Source organism: Zophobas morio, unplaced genomic scaffold (assembly GCF_036711695.1).
Source record: "Zophobas morio isolate AGI-343-1 ecotype UQ-CSIRO unplaced genomic scaffold, CSIRO_AGI_Zmor_V1 ptg000016l, whole genome shotgun sequence".
Classification (NCBI taxonomy): domain Eukaryota; kingdom Metazoa; phylum Arthropoda; class Insecta; order Coleoptera; family Tenebrionidae; genus Zophobas; species Zophobas morio.
Window position 1 is genome coordinate 3,243,895 of NW_026972121.1, and position 21,911 is coordinate 3,265,805.

Genomic DNA, 21,911 nt, shown 5'->3' on the forward strand with positions numbered 1-21,911 from the left:
CTACAAATCGAAAATCTTGCGATCTAAAATTCGAAAAGCGGAAATATCGAAAACCGAAAACCTAAAGATCGAAAATTCGCAAAATCAAAAATTCGAAAAACGAAATATTGAAAGTCAAAAATTGTAAAAGCGAAAAATCTAAAAATGGAAAAATAAAAAAAATCGAGAAATCAAAAATAAAAACATTAAAATTCGAATATCGAAAAATGGAAAGTGGAAAATTCAATAAAAAAATTGGAATGTCCCAAAATTTAAAAATTGAGAAATTGAAAAATCGAAATTCCAAAAATTGAAAAAACTTGAGAAACGGAAAAATTCTTCCGAAAGGATTCATGATTTCAGAGCAGTAAGTTAATGTTACACCTTGTTGATTTTTTCCCAAAAATCAACACGGATTCATGACTCACAAATACAGCAGTAACTTATCTTATAAAATTTAAACAAGAATGACAGAAAATGGAAAGTGAGGTGTATCCTGGCCCGCAGATAATTCGTGACAAAAGCTCCTTGAAAACTCCGAAACCACCTAAATCTGGCGATGACCCGCTAACATTTCGATCCATTTCTAAGAACCGAAAAAACAAGGTGTTATCGAGGACCCTTGCGGGACGCACTCAGCCTATTATCGGAATTACGACCGAAACATGCAAAGTGGGCTGGAAAGGCCATAATAGCGTTAAGTCTTCGAAATTAGTTGGTTGTTGACCCAGAGTCGCCTACCCGACAAGACTTAGACGAAGCATTTATTAATTGGCGTCAACCGCAAAAACATATCACATAAATTCCAGCAAAATTTGCATTGCAAATCGGCCTTTTATTAAAATATCAATCAGTTATTTACGAAAATCCATTTCCACGCTAATTGTGATTGCATTTTTACGGGCAGGTTTGTGACATTTGGACCGGCCTTGACTTACCATCAAATGGTCGAGCGGGACACATCCAGGTGGACCAACCTGCAAAAAAAAAGCGCTGTATTCATGTCGAGACGATCAATGACGTTTATCAGCCTCACGGTAATTCATGAATCGGTTATGACCGTACAAGGTTGTCGAATTTATGATGTTCAATGAAATTGTTTTAGACGTTTCGCAATTTCAACACATGTCAGAATCGAGCGCGGAGGATCGTTCCCACGTGATCACCCACTTAAGTACGGCTTAAGCCACTCGTGGTTGCTTTATTTATGGGACGGCTGTGATGTGGTTGCGGTCGTGCACGACCGTGGATTTGCCTATTAATAATTAGCGGTAATTATGAGGAATTAGGCAATTCCGTTGCACAATCGTGATTTATCGGGCCGGCAGATACCATCGTTACCATTAATCTTAAAAATTTTCGGCTCGAATTTCCGGCCTCGTGCGAATTAGTCGAGGCGGTGACACTGATGGGCTTGTAAATTTGTCTGAAGTGGTTTCCTGTTGTAAGTCAATCAAACGGGTCCACTTATCTATAAATCAAGCGCGGACGCAACGTCGATATTAAGTAACTGAGCGATTCGGTAAATTGTAAGCTTTTAACACCATGAAAGTTGTTTTAATTAAAATTTTTCCGTGTTTGAATTTTTTGTTTGCGTGTAATTTGGAAAGGGGGTTAGCAGAAAATCGGTACTTCCTATTCACAAGTTTCGGTGTTAATTAAAATTGTAAATAGAATCGTTATACAATTAGTGCGAGGAATGTTAACAGGTTTTTGTGACACTTTTTTGGGCTGGATTAGGCGATTTCTTCGGTGTTGCTTAATGATGGTAGGGGAAGTAGAGTTTTACTACGTTTTGGTTCGTAGTAATGACGCTTATTTAATTATAAGAAAATGATGACGTCATATTTCATAAAACAATATAAAATATAATTTTTTTTTTGATAGAGTTGTTAACTGCAAATTTGTAGAATTTAATCAAGTTTTTGACAGATTGATACTAAATATTAATTTTTCGCGGAACGTTTCCAATTTTTATGATGATTCTATTATTTATCGTATATTTATTATAAGATGCTACAAATGATGCTATAATGATTACTGCTGGTAATAATTGGATTCAACCCCTACATCCGTTTCTACTAAGATGAGGGGACTCGCTACAAATTACAACAAGAAATCAACAAAACGTGAATTGGAAGGGCAGGAAGTAAAAAAAGTTGGTCCAAAATTATTTACACAGAATTTTCCTCGCCCCGTACATACAATAAAACAAATTCAGTTTCTTGGATAAATTATAAGATTTAATATTGCAATTTTATTTTTTATTATGATTTCTAAAAGTTAAAATAGAAATAGGTGTGGATTGTTAAACTGTACGTAAAGAAGTATGGTGTCTTAAGTACTTTTTCATAATCAGCTTTTGTGATCATCAAAAACGGGAAAAAAGTTCACAAAAAGAGGTTAAAAATTGCAACAAAACAATTCCACGAATAAAAAGGCGATAAAAAAGTCAAAAAGCAGCAAACAAATTGCAGCTAATAGAAGAGAGCCAAAAGAAGATCAGAAAAAAAGGGGAAAAGGTCACAAAAAAAGCGACCAAAATTATTATAAAACGAGGACAAAAAGATCATCAAAAAATGGAAAAAAAAGGGACAATAAATACGACAAAAATGAGAGAAATAGGTAGGAAAAAATACTACAAAAAAGTGGCAAAAAAATCAACAAAAAGGTACAAAAAATATAATAATTGTGTTTTTTTTAATTCAAAAACAAAAAAAAAACACAAAAAATTCAAACCAAAGATAAAAAAATGCAGAAAAAGGGGGGGATGAGCGCGATTAAACGAAGAGTCAAAAAACTACAAAAAAGAAAATAAAAAGAGGAAAAAACATTACAAAAACTCTATAAAACGACCACATAAAATAGACCATAAAATAGATTAAAAAATCTACAAAAAAGAGGACAAAACACTACCAAAAAAAAAACACGAAAAAGGGGACAAAACAGTGGGTGAAAAGTAAAAATCAGCAAAAAAAAATACGCCAAAAGTCACAAAAAAGGACAATAAAAAAGGATCACAAAAACGCAAAAGACGACAAAAAAAGATAACAAAAAGTCACAAACAGCAGTGAACAAAAAGGAGTCAAAGAAGTCACAAAAAAGCCAATGAAAAAAGGACAAAAAGGCAACAAAAAAATCATATAATATGAGAAAACAGAGGGACAACACAACAAAAGTGCGACAAAAAATTGAGGAAAAAATGCAATAAAGGGAATTAAAAAAAAAGACAAAATTCCACAAAAAATGCAAACAAAGGATAAGAAATGCAAAAAAATTATGACAAAAAAATGACTAAAACAAGGGGGGGAAAGCACGACCAAACGAAGAGGGTTACACAACTACAAAAAAGATAACAAAAAAGAAGAAAAAACGTTACAAAAACTGAACAAAAAGACCATAAAAAAACATAGGATAAAACAGGACAAAATATCTACCAAAAAAAAAAAACTACAAAAAAAAGAGATCAAAAAACCGCTACAAAAAAAAACAGAAAAGGCGATAAAACCGTGGGTGAAAAGTAAAAAAACAGCAAAAAAATTACGTCAAAAGTCACAAAAAGGACTATAAAAAAAGGGTAAAAAAATGCGAAGGACGGCAAGAATAGATAACAAAAAATAAAAAAAAAAACACTAACATAAGAAGAGTAAAAAAGTCACAAAAAAGGAGAATGGGAAAAACACAAAAAGTCAACAAAAAAGGCGGCAAAAAAATCATAAAAAAAAGCTCCAAAAAAGGTTATAAAAACAGAAAACAAAAATGCAATAATGAGAAATAAAGAAAAGAAAAAACTACACAAAAAATGCAAACAAAGGACAAAAAATCCAAAAAAATTACGAAAAAAGTGACTAAAACAATGGGGGAAAAGCGCGACTAAACGAAAAGAGTAAAAAAAATAACAAAAATGAAGAAAAAACTACAAAAAGGCCATAAAAAATACAGGATAAAAAGGACAAAAACCATTGCAAAAAAAAACAAAAAGGCGGCAAAACACTTGATGAAAAGTAAAAGACACCAACAAATTACGACAAAAAGTCACAAATAAGGACAAAAAAAAAACAAAATGCCACAAAAAATCTCCCTAACAAAAAGGAGTCAAGAAAGTCATTAAAAAATAGTATATAAAGATAGTGAAAAAGGGACAAAAGGTCCACAAAAGAGTTGAAAAAATTCATAAACGAAGACCAAAAAATAAAAAAAAATGAAAAAAAACAAAGACAATAAACACGACATAAATGAGACAAAAAGAGAGGAAAAAAGGTTATAAAAAATAGAGGGCAAAAAATGCAATCAAGACAATTAAAAAAAAGAAAAAACTACAAAAAATGCAAAAGAAAATTTACGACAAAAAGTGACTAAAATAAGAGGGAAATGCGAAACTAAACGAAGAGAGTCAATAAAGTACAAAAAAAATATAACAAAAAAGAGGAAAACAAATTGCAAAAACTATATAAAAATGTCATAAAAATAGAGAATAGAAGACAAAAATCCGTTCCAAAAAAAAATACATAAAATGCCGAAAAACAGTTGATGAAAAGTAAAAAAACAAAAGAATTACACCAAAAATGTCATAAGTAGGACAACAAAAAAAAATCAAAAATCGCAAAAGACGACAAGAAAAGTTAACAAAAGGGCACAAAAAATCCGACTAGCAAAAAGGAGACAAAAACGTAATAAAAAAGACAGTGGAAAAAGGACAAAAGACCTCAAAAAAGTTGACAGAAATTCGAAAACAATTTTTTTTTAATGAGAAAAAAGAGGGACAATAAACTCGACAAACATGAGACAAAAAGAGAGGGAAAAAATGCTACATAAAAAGTGGTAAAACGTCTACAAAAAAATGCAAAAAGTTTACGATACAAAGTGACTAAAACAATGGGGAAAAGCGAAACTAAACGAAGAGAGTCAATAAATTACAAAAAAATGTAACAAAAAAGACGAAAAAAACTATAAAAAGGCCAGAAAAAACAGACGATAGAGGACAAAAAACCGTTTCAATAAAAAAACACAAAAAAGGCGACAAAACAGTTGATGAAAAGTAAAAAATAGCAAACGACGACAAGAAAAGATAGAAAAAGTCACAAAAGACCCCACTGACAAAAAGGTGTCAAAAAAGTCATAGAAAGATGGTAAAAAGAAGTACAAAAAATCGACAAAAATTCGTAAACGAAGACCAAAAAAAAATGAGAAAAAAAAAGAGGGACAATAAACATGACAAAAATGAGACAAAAAGAGAGAAAAAAATGCTACAAAAAAGTGGTGGAAGGTCCACAAAGAGGTTATAAAAACACAGAACAAAAAATGCAATATAGAGAACTGAAAAAAAGAAAAAACTCCACAAAAATGCAAACAAAAGATAAAAAATACAAAAAAAGTTTATGACAAAAAGTGACTAAACCAAGGAGGAAAAGCGAGACTAAACGAACAGAGTCAAGAAAATATAAAAAGGAGAAAAAAACGTTACAAAAACTCTATAAAAAGACCATAAGAATTAGAGGATAGAGGAGAAAAAACCGTTGCCAAAAAAACACAAAAAAGGCGCCAAAACTGTTGATGGAAGGTAAAAAATTACGACAAAAACCATAAAAAAGGATTGAAAAAACGCAACAGACGGCAAGAAAAGATAACAAAAAGCCACAAAAATTCCGACTAACGAAAAAGACTCAAAAAAGTAAAAAAAAGGACTAAAAGTTCACAAAAATCGACAAAAATTCGAAAACGAAGACAAAAAAGTTTACTACATAAGTGACTAAAATAAGGGGAAAAGGGAAACTAAACGAAGAGAGTCAATAAACTACAAAAAAAAACTGCAAAAAAGAAGACGAAAAACCGCAACAAAAAAAAGCGACAAAACAGTGGATGAAAAGTAAAAATAGCAAAAAAATTACCACAAAAAGTCAGAAAAAAGGGCAATAAAAAAGGCTCAAATAAAACGCAAAAGGCGACGAGAAATCAAAGTCACAGAAAAATAGTAAAAAAAGAGATGAAAGTCTGCAAGAAAGGCGAAAAAAATGCGAAAACAGCACATACATAAAAAATAAGAAAAGGCCACTATAAAAAACGAGTCAAAAAAGGAGAACCGAAAAATGCGACTAGAAGAAGGGAGTAAAAAAGGTAACACAAAAAGAGAAAAAAACACTACAAAGAAAACAAGAAAAAGCCCCCAAAAAAGGTTATAGAAGTAGGTAATAATAAAAGCGCAAAAAATACCCAACAAAAGTCGAGGGAAAATCTAATAAGAAGAAACTTTACAAAAAGGCGATAAAAAAGGACAAAAATACGCAAGAAAATAAACTACAAAAGAATAGGATAAACAAAATTAAAAAATACAAAAAGGTCACAAAACAGCACCAAAAAGTAAAAAAAAAACAACAAAAATTGACAACAAAAGTGACAAAAAAGTCGTTTAAAAATATGCAACAAAAATGTGAGTAAAAGATGCCAATCAAAAAAAGGCGACATGAAAAGGAAACAAAAGAGTCACAAAAATTGCGACTAAAACAAAAGATTTGAAAACATGAGACTAAAAAATTCATTAAAAAATGATAAAAACCACCTACAAAAAATTAACGAAAAAAAGACGAAAAATGCGGCAAAAATGCGACTAAAAGAAGGGGGTCAAAAACGCGTAAAAAATAGAGAAGAAAAATTCTACAAAAAAAGCAATAAAAGTCCTCAAAAAGGCTGTAAAAACATAAAGGTAACAAAAATTCGGAAAAAATGCGAAAACAAGACAATATAATCAACAAAAAAGATGATTACAACAAGATACAAAAATAGAAATACAATATTTTAGGAAATTTAAACATTTTAGTTAGTGTTTTACCATTTGTACAATATGTATTCCTACTAATAACAAACTTAAATAAGAAATGAAATATAGTTGTTTATGATTTTTACATATTTGCTTTACAGGAACCGCCATTTTATTAGCGCTTAACAGTATCTTACTACTTAAAAAAGGGAACGAGTTGATCTAAATAGAATAAAAATAAGGAATTAGAAAAGATTACGTCTGAATGTGAAGAAGAGGGGACTCGCTCGACATCGAATTGACCCCTAAAAGTATCGCATTAAGAACTACAGTTTCATTTAAAAGATTCTTGGAAGCCCGTGATATTTGGTTTTTGAAAAAAATTTGAAAAATCTTGGAGGTGAAATGGTGTTTTGTCTTTGAAAAAATTCTGAGAGCTCCTCTTGTGTTTATCTTGACGTTTTCTAGAATTTGAAAGAATCTTGGGGGAACCTCCTGTTTTCATTTTCAAAAACTTTAAAAGAATCTTGGCATTCTAGTTTCTTTTTTGAGAATTCGGAAGAATCTCGGAGGCCTCTGCTATTTTGTTTTTGAAAATTTTGAGAGATTTTTGGGGTCTTTTGTGATTTTTTCAGAATTTGAAAGAATTTTCAGGAACTTGTTGTTTTCATTTTTTAAATTTTTAAAAGAATTTTGGGATTCTAGTGTCTTTTCTTTAGAATTCAAAAGAATCTCAGAGGCTTCTGCTGTTTTATTTTTGCAAAACTTTGAGAGAATCTTGCGGTCCCTTGTGTTCTTTTTTAAAAAAATTTAAGAGAATCTTGGAGGGAGCTAATATCATGTTTTTGGAAAAAATTTGAGATCTCCGGTTTTTATTTTGACTTGGCATCCTAGTGTCTACTTTGAGAATCCGACAGAATCTTAGAGGCCTTTGCTGGTTTGTTTTTGAAAAATAGTGAGAGATTCTTGGGGTCCTTTTGACTTTTTTCAGAATTTGAAAGAATCTTGCGATCCTAGGTTTTTTTTTGACAGAATCTTGGAACTCCTTGATGTCTTGTTTTTGAAAGAATTCGACAGCTCCAAGATTGCAAGTGAGTTGTCTTGTTTTTGAAAAAAAATAAAAAATAAAAAATTTTGACAGCTACTCCTGTTTTTATCTTGACATTTTTTCAGAATTTGAAAGTATCTTAAGGATCCTGCTGTTTTCGTTTTGAAAAAGTTTAAAAGAATCTTGAAATCCGAGAGTCTTTTTAATGAAATTGAAAGAATCTTGTCTGATGTCTTGTTTTTGAAAGAATTTGAAAACTTTGGCGATGACCAGGTGTTTCGTTTTTGAAAAAAATCGAAAGAATCTTGAGGATTCTGCGTTCATTTTGAAAAATTTTAAACGAATTTGCCGATGTCTTTTTTGAGAATTCGAAAGAATATCTGCTGGTTTGAAAGAATCTTAGGGTCTTTTGTGTCCTTTTTTTAAATTTAAAACAAGCTTCAAAGCCCCTTATTTCTTTTTTTTGAAAAATATTCCAAAAAACCTTGAGAGCTTTTCCTGTTTTTATTTTGACTTTTGTTCAGAATTTGAAAGTATCTTAAGGACCCTGAGAATCCTGCTGTTTTCATTCTGAAAAATTTTAAAAGAGTATTGGGGTTAAAAACGTCTTTTTTCAGAATTTAAAAGAATCCCGAGGGTATTGGTGTTCATATTTTGAACATTTTTAAAAGAATCTGGAAGACTTCTACTGTTTTGTTTTTGAAAAACTTTGCAAGAATCTTCGGTTCCCTTGTATCCCTTTTTAAAAGAATTTAAAAAAATCTTACAGGCACCCGACATTTTGTTTCTGCAAAAATTTGAAAAACCTTAGGGATGAACTACTGTTTTGTTTTTGAAAAAATCTTAAAAGCTCCTGTTGTTTTCTTGACTTTTTTCAGAATTTCAAAGAATCTTGAAGATCTTCCTGTTTATATTTTGAAAATTATTATTTTTCTTGTATCATTTTTTTTTTATTTAGAAGAGTCTTGAAGCCCCTTATTTCTTGTTTTTGAAAGAAATTGCAAAACCTTAGGAATGAACTGTTGTTTTGTTTTTGAAAAATTTTGGAAAAATCTTGAAAGCTCCTCCTATTTTTACCTTGACTTTTTTTCAGAATTTGAAAGAATTTTGAGCATCCTGCTGTATTGATTTTGAAAAAGTTTAAAGAAATATTGCGGTTCCTAAAAATTTTTTTTTCAAAATTTGAAAGGATCCTGAATATCTTGATGTTTATATTTTAAAAATTATATTATTTTCTTTTTTTGAGAATTCAAAAGAGTCTTGAGGATCCTGCTATTCTCATTTTGAAATATTTTTAGAGAATCTTGGGATCCTGAGAGCCTTTTTAATGAAATTGAAAGAATCTTCGCTGATGTCTTGTTCTTGAAAGAATTAGAAAATATTGGAGATGAACTGGTATTTCGATTTTGAAAAAAATTTCAAAAATCTTGAGAACTCTTGTTGTTATCCTGGGGTCCTTTGTGGTTTTTTTTTTCAGAATTTGAAAGAATTTTGAGGATCTTGCTGTTTTAATTTTGAAATATTTTAAGAAAATCTTGGGATTCCAGTCATTTTTTTGAAAATTCAAAAGAATCTCGGATGTCTTTACTGTTTTGTTTTTCAAAAACTTTGAGGAGTTAGTTGTGTCTTGTTTTTAAAAGAATTTAAATGAATCTTGGAGGCCACTGATGTCTTGTTTTTTCAGAATTTGAAAGAATCTTGAGGATCCTCCTGTTTTCATTTCGAAAAACTTTAAAATAATCTTGGCATCCTAGTGTCTACTTTGAGAATTCGAATGAATCCCAGAGGCATTTGCTGGTTTGTTTTTGAAAAACAATGAGAGATTCTTGGCGTTCTTTGTGGCTTTTTTCAGAATTTGAAAGAATCTTGGGATCCTAGTGTCTTTTTTTGACAGAATCTTGGAGTCCATTGTGTCCTCTTTGAAAAGAATTTAAGAGAATCTTGGAACTCCTTGATGTCTTGCTTTTGAAAAAAAAATCTTGAGAGCTACTCCTGTTTTTATCTTGACATTTTTCTCAGAAAATGAAAGTATTTTTAGGATCCTGCTGTTTTCGTTTTGAAAAACTTTAAAAGAATCTAGGAATCCGAGAGTCCTTTTAATGAAATTGAAAGAATCTCGGCTGTCTTGTTTTTGAAAAATTTTGAAAGAATCTTAGGGTCTTTTGCGTCCTTTTTTTAATTTTAAAAGAAACTTCAAAGCCCCTTTCCTTCTTCTTTTCGTTGAAAGAATTTGAAAAACCTTGAAGGTGAACTGGTGTTTTGTTTCTGAAAATCTTATGGTCCGTTGTATTCTTTTTTAAAAGAATTTAAAAGAATCTTGGAGGCTCCTGATATTTTGTTTTTGAAAAAAATTTGAAAAATCTTGGAGATGAAATGGTGTTTTTGTCTTTGTTTTTATCTTGACTTTTTCCAGAGTTTGAAAGAATCTTGAGGGAACCTCCCGTTTTCGTTTTCAAAAACTTAAAAAAAAACTTGGCATTCTAGGCTCTTTTTTGAGAATTCAAAAGAATCTTGTCCCTAAAATTAAAAACCTCTTGGGATCCTGAGAGTTTTTTTTTTATGTATTTGAAATAATCTTGGCTGATGTCTTGTTTTTGAAAGAACTGAAAAATCTTGGAGATGAACTGGTGTTTCGTTTTTGAAAAAAATTGAGAAAATCTTGAGAGCTTCTTCTATTTTTATACTGGGGTCCTTTGCGACTTAAAAAAAAAATATGTTTAATGTTTTTCTATCTACTCAATGTTCCTAAAACATAGACAGACGACAGACATCCCACACACAGACGACATAAAACTTCTCGATTACATACTTCGCTACTTATGCTTGAGAAATAAAAATGAAGATCTTTTTTATTTAAAATGTTTAATTAAAAGTTCCCCGTCGACTATTTTTCTTTGTAGACAGATAATTAAACAGTAAAACAGAAAAACCACGAAAGATAACCATCAGAAATTTGTGTTTGTATGAAACCACGAACCTTGACATTTAACCACATACCTACTTATTGATTTAAAAATCGGTACAGTAGCGTTCGTTTAGGGGTTGTTAACACATAATTTCAATTACAGACATTTTCTTTGTCAGTCTAACACAATTAATAACAATCTAAGTGACATATGTCAGAAGTAATTACCCCGATGACGTCACAATAGTCGAATTAGTTTCAATCGTTTCTTTGAAAAACTTAAAGCTGCGTTCACAACCGCAACAAAATAGATGCAACCTAATTTTACAGTTATTTAACACCTGTGGCTTTCGTGACAAACTTACGATTGTCGATAATCCGCTTCCCCAAAGCCATAAATCTGACTTAATCAAAGGTCACTGCAAGATTCTTCGGATAACAAGTCGCCAAATTTCAATAGATTGAAAATTTAATAAGCATTTTCCCAAAGGTGAATGTCGTAAATAAAAACTTCAACCGACAGAAATTTATAAAATCCGCATTTACATAATGGATCAGATTTCAGCTTTAATAACAATCATAATTATGTTAATTAATTGATTCGTTAATAATACAGTCGTAAATAACTAAAAACTGAATTAATTTTCCTTGATTCGTTGGCACGTTCTGGTGCTTTGATTTTACGCAACGAATGTTCACGCTGCACCACTAACTCTAACACAAGTCATTTTATGGAAAAATGGCATGCCTTGACCTAATATCGGCTCAAAATCCAGATCTGTACGACATTCCTGGCGCCGTGTTCAACTTTAAACCCACAATTTCGCATTCTCATCGGCAATTATTTCCAGCTACGCATTCTGCAGTGTGAAACAGCAAGACGCTTAAAGCATGCACTTTGTGCACCAAAAATAATCATGTCACGAATTAGTGCCGCCTCACCAATTTCTCGAATAATTAAAATTAATTGCAATGTGTATTAAATAAAATTGAGCTTAATTTCCATTTCATTGACGAAACGGGCCAGGAATTTCTGCAGCGTCCACGTGGAATGCTCTTTGTCCTGAATCATTAATGCGTGGAAAATTTCGCGATCGGCGAACATTATTCTCGATATGGAAATCTGACTTTTTCTCGAGCTTTTATGGCGAATCAGAACTCGAAACTGGCAACGCGTCCTTACTCTTTGTTGTAATGGCAGAGTTTATGTGTTAATTGTACGTAACAGATGGTAAATCACCCATTACGCCCACCTGGGAGGAACGGGTCGAAGGAGCTGCTGGCGACGAAATTGGGACGCATTCGAGCCCGACCGTTAATAAAACGACGATTAAATTCATTTACTTTATTTACATCTTTGGGAGTTTATTTTTGTCTGCTTTGGTCATTACGTGCTTTATTTTTTTTATTTGGGGCTGAGGAGCGAGGCGCTGCCAACTTGAATGGATTGTTTGGATGTTCGGAGGGTTTGGTAAGAAGTTGATGACTAGCATGTGACGTGGGGATGGGTATTTTGCGATATCAAGGCTGGAAGTGGCGATAATTACAGTGTGAGACAGGTGACAAATACGCGAGGAATTATCGTCGTCGTCTTGCCTCATTCTCTCAAGAAGCTAAATTCAACTACAATGAAAAACAATTTATTAATCAAATCCAGTACATGTACTCCGTTGCTTGCAGTCAAATTCTTTTACTTTTATTCTCCATTTTGGTTTTGGTTTCTTCTTCTACTTGTTTGATCACCCGTTATACTATTTTCTGAGTATCTCTCAAGACTTTTTCATTTTTTTTTTTCAAAAACAAGACATCAAGGAGTTCCAAGATTCTCTTAAATTTTTTTCAAAGAGGACACAATGGTCTCTAAGATTCTGTCAAAAAAAAGACACTAGGATCCCAAGATTCTTTCAAATTCTGAAAAACAAGATATCAGTCAGGACACAACTAACTCCTCAAAGTTTTTGAAAAACAAAGCAGTAAAGGCAGCCGAGATTCTTTTGAATTTTCAAACAAATTACTCTGGGATCCCAAGAGAATTTTTCAAAATGAAAACAGCAAGATCCTCAAGATTCTTTCAAATTCTGAAAAAAAAGTCACAAAGGACCCCAGGATAACAACAAGAGCTCTCAAGATTTTTGAAAATTTTTTCAAAATCGAAACACCAGTTTATCTCCAATATTTTTTAATTCTTTCAAGAACAAGACATCAGCCAAGATTTTTTCAATTTCATTAAAAAGGCTCTCAGTATCCCAAGATTCTTTTAAAATTTTTCAAAATGAAAACAGCAGGATCCTCAAGAGGCTTTCGAATTCTCAAAAAAAAGGAACAATAATATAATTTTCAAAATATAAACATCAAGATATTCAGGATCCTTTCAAATTTTGAAAAAAAAATTTTTAGGAACCCAAATATTTCTTTAAAATTTTTCAAAATGAATACAGCAGGATCCTCAAAATTCTTTCAAATTCTGGAAAAAAGTCAAGATAAGAACAAGAGGGGCTTTCAAAAACAAGAAATAAGGGGCTTTCAAGACTCTTTTAAATTAAAAAAAAAATGATTCAAGGGACCTTAAGATTCTTTTAAAGTGTTTCGAAAACAAAGCAGCCTTCGAGATTCTTTTGAATTCTTAAAAAAGAAAAATAATAATTTTCAAAATTTAAACAGCATGATCTTCAAGATTCTTTGAAATTCTGAAAAAAGTCAAGATAAAAACAGGAGCTTTCATGATTTTTTCAAAAACAAAACAGCAGTTCATCCCCAAGGTTTTTCAAATTCTTTCAAAAACAAGAAATAAAAGGCTTTCAAGATTGCTGAAGGTTTTTCAAATTCTGAAAAAAAGTCAAACTAAAAACAGAACATCTAAAAATTTTTTCAAAAACAAGATATCGGGTGCCTCCAAGATTCTTTCAAGGGACCCGAAGTTTCTTGCAAAGTTTTTCAATAACCAAACAGTAGAAGTCTTCCAGATTCTTTTAAAAATTTTCGAAATATAAACACCAAGACCCTCGGGATTCTTTTAAATTCTGAAAAAAGATGTTTAGTAACCCCAATACTCTTTTAAAATTTTTCAGAATAAAAACATCAGGATTCTCAAAATTCTTTCAAATTCTGAGAAAAAGTCAAGATAAAAATTTAAAACAAGAAATAAGGCGCTTCGAAGTTTCTTTTAAATTTAAAAAAAAAGGACACAAAAGATCCTAAGATTCTTTCAAAGTTTTTCAAAAATTAACCAGCAGATATTCTTTCGAATTCTCAAAAAAATACATCGCCAAGATTCGTTTAAAATTTTTCAAAATGAACGCAGAATTCTCAAGATTCTTTCAATTTTTTTCAAAAACGAAACACCTGGTCATCGCCAAGGTTTCTCAAATTCTTTCAAAAATAAGACATCAGCCAAGATTCCTTCAATTTCATTAAAAAGACTCTCAGGATTCCAAGATTCTTTTAAAGTTTTTCAAAACGAAAACAGCAAGATCCCCAAGACTTTCAAATTCTGAAAAAAAGTCACAAAAGACTCCTGGATAACAACAAGAGCTCTTAAGATTTTTGAAAATTTTTTCAAAATCGGAACACCAGTGCATATTCAAAATTTTTCAAATTCTTTCAAGAACAAGACATCAGCCTTAAAAAAGCCTTCAGGATCCCAAGATTCTTTTAAAATTTTCAAATTCTGAAAAAAAGTCACAAAACACCTCAGGATAGAAACAAGAAATTTTTGAAAATTTTTTCAAAAACAAAACACCAGTTCATCTTCAAGATTTTTCAATTTTTTTCAAAAACGAGATCAGCCAAGATTCTTTCAATTTCATTAATTTTTAATCAGAATCCCAAGATTCTTTTAAAATTTTTCAAAATGAAAACAGCAGGATGCTCAAGATTCTCTCAATTCTGAAAAAAAGTCAAGTTAAAAACAAGATATAAGTACCCCCCAAGATTCTCCTTTCAAAGTTTTTTAAAAACAAAACACTAGAGGCGTATGAGATTCTTTTGAACTCTCAAAAAAAAAAACACACTAGGACCGCCAAGGTTCTTTTAAATATTTTTAAAATATAAACAGCAAGATTCAAAAGATTTTTTCAAATTTTGAAAAAAACTCACAAAATACCATCAGATAAAAATAGGAGGCACTTTCAAGATATTTTTAATTTTTTTCAAAAACAAAACAAGAGCCTATGCCCAAGATCGTTCAAATTCTTTCAAAACCAAGACATCAGGGGCCTCTAATATTCTCTTAAATTCTTTTACAAAAGGCCACAAAGGATCCCAAAATTCTATCAAAGTTTTTCAAAAATAAAGCAGCAGAGGCCTTCGAGATTCTTTCAAATTCTCAAAAAAAGAAGAATGAAATACCAAGATTCTTTTAAAAATTTTCAGGATATAAACAGTAAGATTCATTCAAATTTTGAAAAAAGATTTTTTAGGAACCACAATATTCCTTTAAAATTTTTCAAAAAGAGTACATCAGGATCCTCAAAATTCTTTCAAAATAAAAATAGGAGGAACTCTTAAGTTTTTTTCAAATTGGCTTTTTATTTATTTTTTTCTGTAATTTTTTTAGTCACTTTTCCTTGTTGATGCTTTTGTTGCGTTTTTTGTCCTTTTTATTGTTTTTATCGCTTTTTTCCAACGCTTTTTGTCGAATTTTTTGTTACATTTTTTTTTGTCGCCTTGTTTGACTCCCTTTGACTTCTTGTTCTTTTATTCGTTTTCTTTATTTGTGACTTCCATATTGCCTTTTATAACCGTTTTTTGTTGTTTTTTTGGTGCTTTTTATAGTAGCCTTTTTTATTCCATTTTTGTGGACTTTTCTTTTTCTTTGTTTTTTTTTTGTAATTTCGTAGTCGTTTTTTTGTTTTTTTATCCTTTTTATGGATTGTTGTGGCTCTTTTGTAGCGATTTTTTTCTCCTTTTCTTTGCGTTCTTTATTGCCTTTTTTTTACTTCCTTGTTTTAATCCCATTTTTATTGCGTTTTTGGTATCCTTTTGGTCACTTCTTGTTTTTTCGTTTATTTTTAATTCATTTTTTTTATCTTCTGTTTTCGCATTTTCACCACCTTTTTGTGCTCTTCTTGTCTTTTTTGATTTTGTTTTTTCTATAACGTTCGTAATTTACTTTCTGTCCTTTTTTCTTCTTTCTTGTAGTCGCCTTTTTCTGTTTTCGTGGACTTTTTCTCGCTTTTTTTGTATTAAATGTTTCTCCTTTTTTGTGTCCTTTTGACATTTTCTTTGGCTCCTTTCTTTTAATCGCATTTTCGTCACTTTGTTTGGACTTCTTGTCCTATTTTTCATTTTCTTTTTTGTGACTTCTTTTTCAGTTTTTTGTAGTCCCATTTTTGTGGACTTTTTGTTGCGTTTTTACGGCTTTTCTTCGTCACTTGTAGTGACATTTTTGTCGCATTTTTTGTCATTTTTCGCGCTTTTTTAATCACTTTTTTCTGTAATCACCTTTTTTTCATTCCTTTTTTTTTGGTAATTTTTCGTAATTGCATTTTTTTGACACTTTTATGCCCTTTTTGTTCACTTGTTGACGTGGCCCTTTTCTCACTTTTTATGGATTTCGGTCCTGTTTTCGTATTTTTGTAGCTTTTTTTTCACAATGGTTTCCTTTTTTTGGCTCCTTTCTTTTGCTTGCAGTTTTTTGTCGGACCTTTTTTTTATCACATTCTCCACTGGTGTTTTTCTCATTTTTTTTGTATTTTTGTTCCGTTTTTATTCCCTTTTTTTGGTTATTTTTCTTGTAAACTTTTTTGTAACATTTTATTGTCCTCTTTTTGTGTCACTTTTTTCTCATTTTTGGTTTTTTTGGTTCTTTTTGATTTTTTTGCCATTTTTTCAAGTCGTTTTTTTGTAGACTTTTTGACGCGGTTTTCTGTTTTCTTGGCTGTTTTTTTCTGTGTGTCACAGTTTTTTTGCCTCTTTTTATCACCTTTTCTCTGCATAATTTGTGGAATTATTTTGTCACTTTTTTATCATTTTTCTTGTCCTTACTAAAAAGTTCTTGATCCCAAAATTTACTGATTGTGTTTGTTTATACTCCAAGAGGGAGGGAAATTCGGTCGAAATAACTCTAGACCAATTTCTAAACCATAATATTCCTTTAAAATTTTTCAAAATGAATACACCAAGATCCTTAAGATTCTTTCAGATTCTGAAAAAAAGTCAAGATAAAAACAGGAGAAGCTCTTAAATTTTTTTCAAATTAGCTCTTTTTGTTTTTTTGGTAATTTTTTCTAGTCATTTTTTGTTGCTGCTTTTTGTTGCGTGTTTTTTTTACCCTTTTTTATTGTTTTTGTCGCCTTTTCCAAGCGCTTTTTTGTACCTTGTTTGACTCCCTTTTTTTAATTTCACTTTAGTCCCATTTTTCAGTCGCTTTTTTGTAGACTTCTTATCCTTTTATTCGTTTTCGTTTTTTGTGACTTCTTTATTGCCTTTTATAACCGTTTTTATTGTTTTTTGGCGCTTTTTATGGCGATCTTTTTTTATTCCATTGTTGTGGAATTTTCTTTTTTTTTGTTTTGTCTTTTTTGTAATTTCGTAGTCGTTTTTTTCCCCCGTTTTGGTTGCCTTTTTATCGCTCTTTTGTAGCGATTTTTTCTCCTTTTTACAACTTTTATTGCCTTTTTGTGACTCCCTTCTTTTAACCCCATTTTTATCGCGTTTTTAGTCTCCTTTTACTACTCCTTGTTATAGAGCTTTTTCGCATATTTTATTGTTTATTGCCTTGAAAAAGGGCAACAAAAAAAGAACAAAAAATGCGGCAATAGAGGAAAACAAAAATCGGATCAAAAAATTACAAAAAAAGGAACCACCAAAAAATACCCATAAAAAACGAGGACCACGAAAAAACAAGACTGATAAAAAAAAAGCAGACTGAAAAAAAAGAGACGATAAAAAATAGTGGAAAAAAGACTAAAAAAGACACAAAAAAGGACAAAAACTTCTTTTAATCGCATTTTTGTCACCTTGTTGTAGACTTCTTGTCCTATTTTTCATTTTCTTTTTTGTGACTTCTTTTTCCGTTTTTTGTTGTGTTTTTGTAGTTGCATTTTTGTGGGTTTTTTGTTGCGTTTTTACGCCTTTTTTTAAAAACACTTGTCACTTTCTGCAGTTCCGTTTTTTTGTTCTGGCTGTTTTTTGTGACCTTTTCATGTCGCCTTTTTTTAAATCTCTCTCCATTTTTTTGTCGCGTTTTTTAGTCTCTTTTTCATTACTTGTAGTGGCATTTTTCTCGTTTTTTATAAATTTTTGTCCTGTTTACATATTTTTATCGCATTTTTTGTCATTTTTCGCGCTTTTTTAATCACTTAATCGATTTTTCAGTGTTTAATTTTGCAATTTTTCTAGTTCTCATTTTAAATATGTAACATGTAATAATAATAATAATTGTTACAATTTTTAACATTTTTCAAAACTTTTCATTTATTCTACTTTTCAAACTTTCCACTCTTTCTTTATCATTTCTTCAATTTTACGATATGCAACAATTTTCAAATTTTCAATTTTCCAAAATTTCAGTTCTGCAATTTTTGAATTTCGGCTTGTATTTACTTTAATTATTCAATTTTTCGGTCTTTCGATGTTCTGATTTTATATTTTTTCCATTTTCTCAAAATGAAATTTTTCAATTTTACAATTTTTGGGTTTTTTAATTTTTCAATTTGATTCGTTTTTCCTGCTATCCAATTTTTCAATTCTTATATTTTTTTAATTTTCAAGTTTCTCGATTTTTATTTTTTTAATGCTTCAATTTTTCGTTTTCAGTTCTTCGATTTGCAAGTTATCCTTTTTCTTTGGTTTTTCGAATTTTTAATTTTTTGTGATTTTTTAGTTTTTCGATTTTTCAACTTTTCGAATAAAAAAAATGGAAGAATTGAAAAATTGAAAAATTAGAAATGAAAACCAAAACTAAAATAAACCGAAAACTTGAAAAATCGAACCATTAAAAATTGAGAAACCTAAAAAAACGAAATATGGATTGCAAAATCGAAATACCAAAAATTAAAGAAATCGAGGCATTGAAACTTCGAAGATTCAAAAATTTGCAAAATTTAATAAATGAAAAATTATAAAATCGAAAGTACAAAAAATAAAAGAAAGGAAAAATGAAAAATAGCCATATAAAATCCAGAAAATGAAAAATAAGAGTTAAAAACTTGAAAAATTGAGAAAAGAAAATTGAAAAATTGAGAAACGAAAAACTGAAAAATTTCGAAGAAGTTTCTGTCATGACAAAAAAGGCGACAAAAAACTAAAAAAGGTAAAAAGGGCTACAAAAAACGAGACGAAAAACGATTACAAAAAGACGCCAAAAATGGTAGAAAAAGTGACAAAAAAAATGCTACAAAAAAGTGACAAAAAAAAGCTACAAAAAAACATTCCAAAAACGCGATTTAAAAATTAGCCAAAAAAGGCATCAAAAAATGGTAGAAAAACAAAAAAACACAAAAAAGGCAATAAAGAAAAGGAGCCAAAAAGATTATAAAAAGGGACAAACGAACGAGAAACAACAGCCTTGAAAAAGAGCAACAAAAAATGCGGCAATAGAGGAAAACAAATATCGGGTCAAAAAATGACAAAAAAGGGAACCACCAAAAATACCCATAAAAAAATAGGAGCAGTAAAAAACACCGATAAAGACCCAACAAAAAAAAGCAGACTGAAAAAAAAAGTGACCAAAAAAGAAAAGCGACAAAAATATACTAAAAAGGCGATTCAAAAATTACCCAAAAAAAGAGACGATAAAAAATAGTGGAAAAAAGACTAAAAAAGACACAAAAAAGAACAAAAATTTCTTTTAATCGCATTTTTGTCACCTTGTTGTGGACATCTTTTCCTATTTTTCATTTTCTTTTTTGTGACTTCTTTTTCCGTTTTTTGTTGTGTTTTTGTAGTTGCATTTTTTGTAGGCTTTTTGTTGCGTTTCTAAGCCTTTTTTTTAAAGACACTTGTCACTTTTTGTGGTACCGTTTTTCTGTTCTGGCCGTTTTTTGTAACCTTTTCATGTCGCCTTTTTTTAAATCTCTTCCTTTGACACTCATTTTTTTTGTCGCGTTTTTTAGTCTCTTTTTCGTTACTTGTAGTGGCATTTTTCTCGTTTTTTATAAATTTTTGTCCATTTTTCGCGCTTTTTTAATCACTTAATCGATTTTTCAGTGTTTAATTTTGCAATTTTTCTAGTTCTCATTTTAAATATGTAACATGTAATAATAATAATAATTGTTACAATTTTTAACATTTTTCAAAACTTTTCATTTATTCTACTTTTCAAATTTTCCACTCTTTCTTTATCATTTCTTCAATTTTACGATATGCAACAATTTTCAAATTTTCGATTTTCCAAAATTTCAATTCTTCAATTTTTCAATTTCGGTTTGTATTTACTTTATTTATTCAATTTTTCGGTCTTTTGATGTTCTGATTTTATAATTTTTCTATTTTCTCAAAATGAAGTTTATCAATTTTACAATTTTTGGGTTTTCCAATTTTTCGATTTGATTTGTTTTTCCTGCTTTCCAATTTTTCAATTCCTATTTTTTTTTCAATTTTCAAGTTTCTCGATTTTCATTTTTTTAATGCTGCAATTTTTCGTTTCTTCAGTTTTTCGATTTGCAATTTTTCCTTTTTTTTTGGTTTTTCGAATTTTTAATGTTTTGTGATTTTTTAGTTTTTCGATTTTTAGTTTCTCGATTTTTCAACTTTTCGAATAAAAAAAATGGAAGAATTGAAAAATTGAAAAATTAGAAATGAAAACCAAAACAAAAATAAACCGAAAACTTGAAAAATCGAACCATTAAAAATTGAGAAACCTAAAAAAACGAAAAATGTATTGTAAAATCGAAATACCAAAAATTAAAGAAATCAAGTAAGTAAGTAAGTAAGTAAGTAAGTAAGTAAGTTTATTATACATAAAAAGTCGGAGACGTATTACATGTCATTTAGTTAATATACACATACATACAACATACTTATAACAATTACAACTGGGTATTAAGATATTCTTTTATATTATAATACGCATTTTTTAACAAAAAATGTTTTAGTTTTAATTTTATATGTCTTAAATTTCCTAATTTTAATTGCATTGGTAGAGTGTTATATATTTTTAATGCTGAAAATAAAACATTTTTTTGGAGGTAAGTGTAGTTCATCATTTCACAATCAAAGTTATTTTTGAAGCGTGTATCATAAGTGTGAGTGCGCTCATGTTCTGTAAAAAGATCCTTATGAGTGAGAATAAACATGACACATTCATATATGTACAGGCTTGTTAAAGTTAGTATTTTTTTTTCAAGAAAATATGGTTTACAGCTATCTGTTTTCTTAAGATTGAAAATGCTTCGAATACATCTCTTTTGTATAATGAATATCTTATTTACATCTACAGAGTTTCCCCAAAATATTATTCCGTATCTAATTCTACATTCTACATATCCAGTATACGCCATCATTGCAACTTCTGGTGAGGCTGATTTGGATAACATTTTCAGAGCAAAGCAATACTTTGATATTTCAGATGATAATATATTTATGTGTTCTTTCCAGTTAAGCTTTGTATCGATCCACAATCCTAAAAATTTGGTTTTATTCTTAGCTGGTGGTACGCTTTGATTTTGTGTTGATATATCGCAATCTGTATCCGACTTATAATTGAATTTTAGTATAATAGTCTTATTATCGTTTAGCTGAAAATGATTTAACCTACACCAGTGTTGTAGCTTCTGTAGATTTCTTTCAATCGATTTATTTAGATCTTCACAAGACGATTCGCTAATAATAACATTAGTGTCATCAGCAAATTGCACTGAAAAAGATTCACTATATAGAACAAGATCATTAGCATATATTAAGTAGAAGAGCGGCCCGAGAATAGACCCTTGTGGGATTCCTTTACTAATGGGGAGTTTGTTAGATTTAACTTTCTGTCCCATATAGTAATCTATTACACATTGTGTTCTTCCATTAAGATAGGATTTAATGAGTTGTAGAGGGATGCCTCTCACTCCATACATTTCAAGTTTTTGAATCAGAATTTGATGATTGACAGTATCAAAGGCCTTTGTCAGATCGAGACACATCATTGCAGTCTGCTTACCACAGTTTAAAGATGTTATAATTTTGGATAAGGCTTGATAGATGGCTCTTGTTGTAGATTTATTACTTCGAAAACCATTTTGAACATTTACTAATAAGTTGTTATTTTCAAAATATTCCGATATTCGTTTGTAATA

General features: G+C 30.2%; 1 protein-coding gene across 1 annotated transcript in view; it reads right to left on the minus strand.

Moving 5' to 3' along the window:
* Window positions 1–21,911, minus strand: part of LOC135129557 (inverted formin-2) — an 87,659-nt gene that overhangs the window by 41,229 nt on the left and 24,519 nt on the right. Inside the window, exon 2 of the mRNA XM_064056734.1 lies at window positions 918–956. Coding sequence (XP_063912804.1) covers window positions 918–920 — 3 coding nt within the window. The 5' untranslated portion in view covers window positions 921–956. The remainder of the gene's footprint in view (window positions 1–917; window positions 957–21,911) is intronic.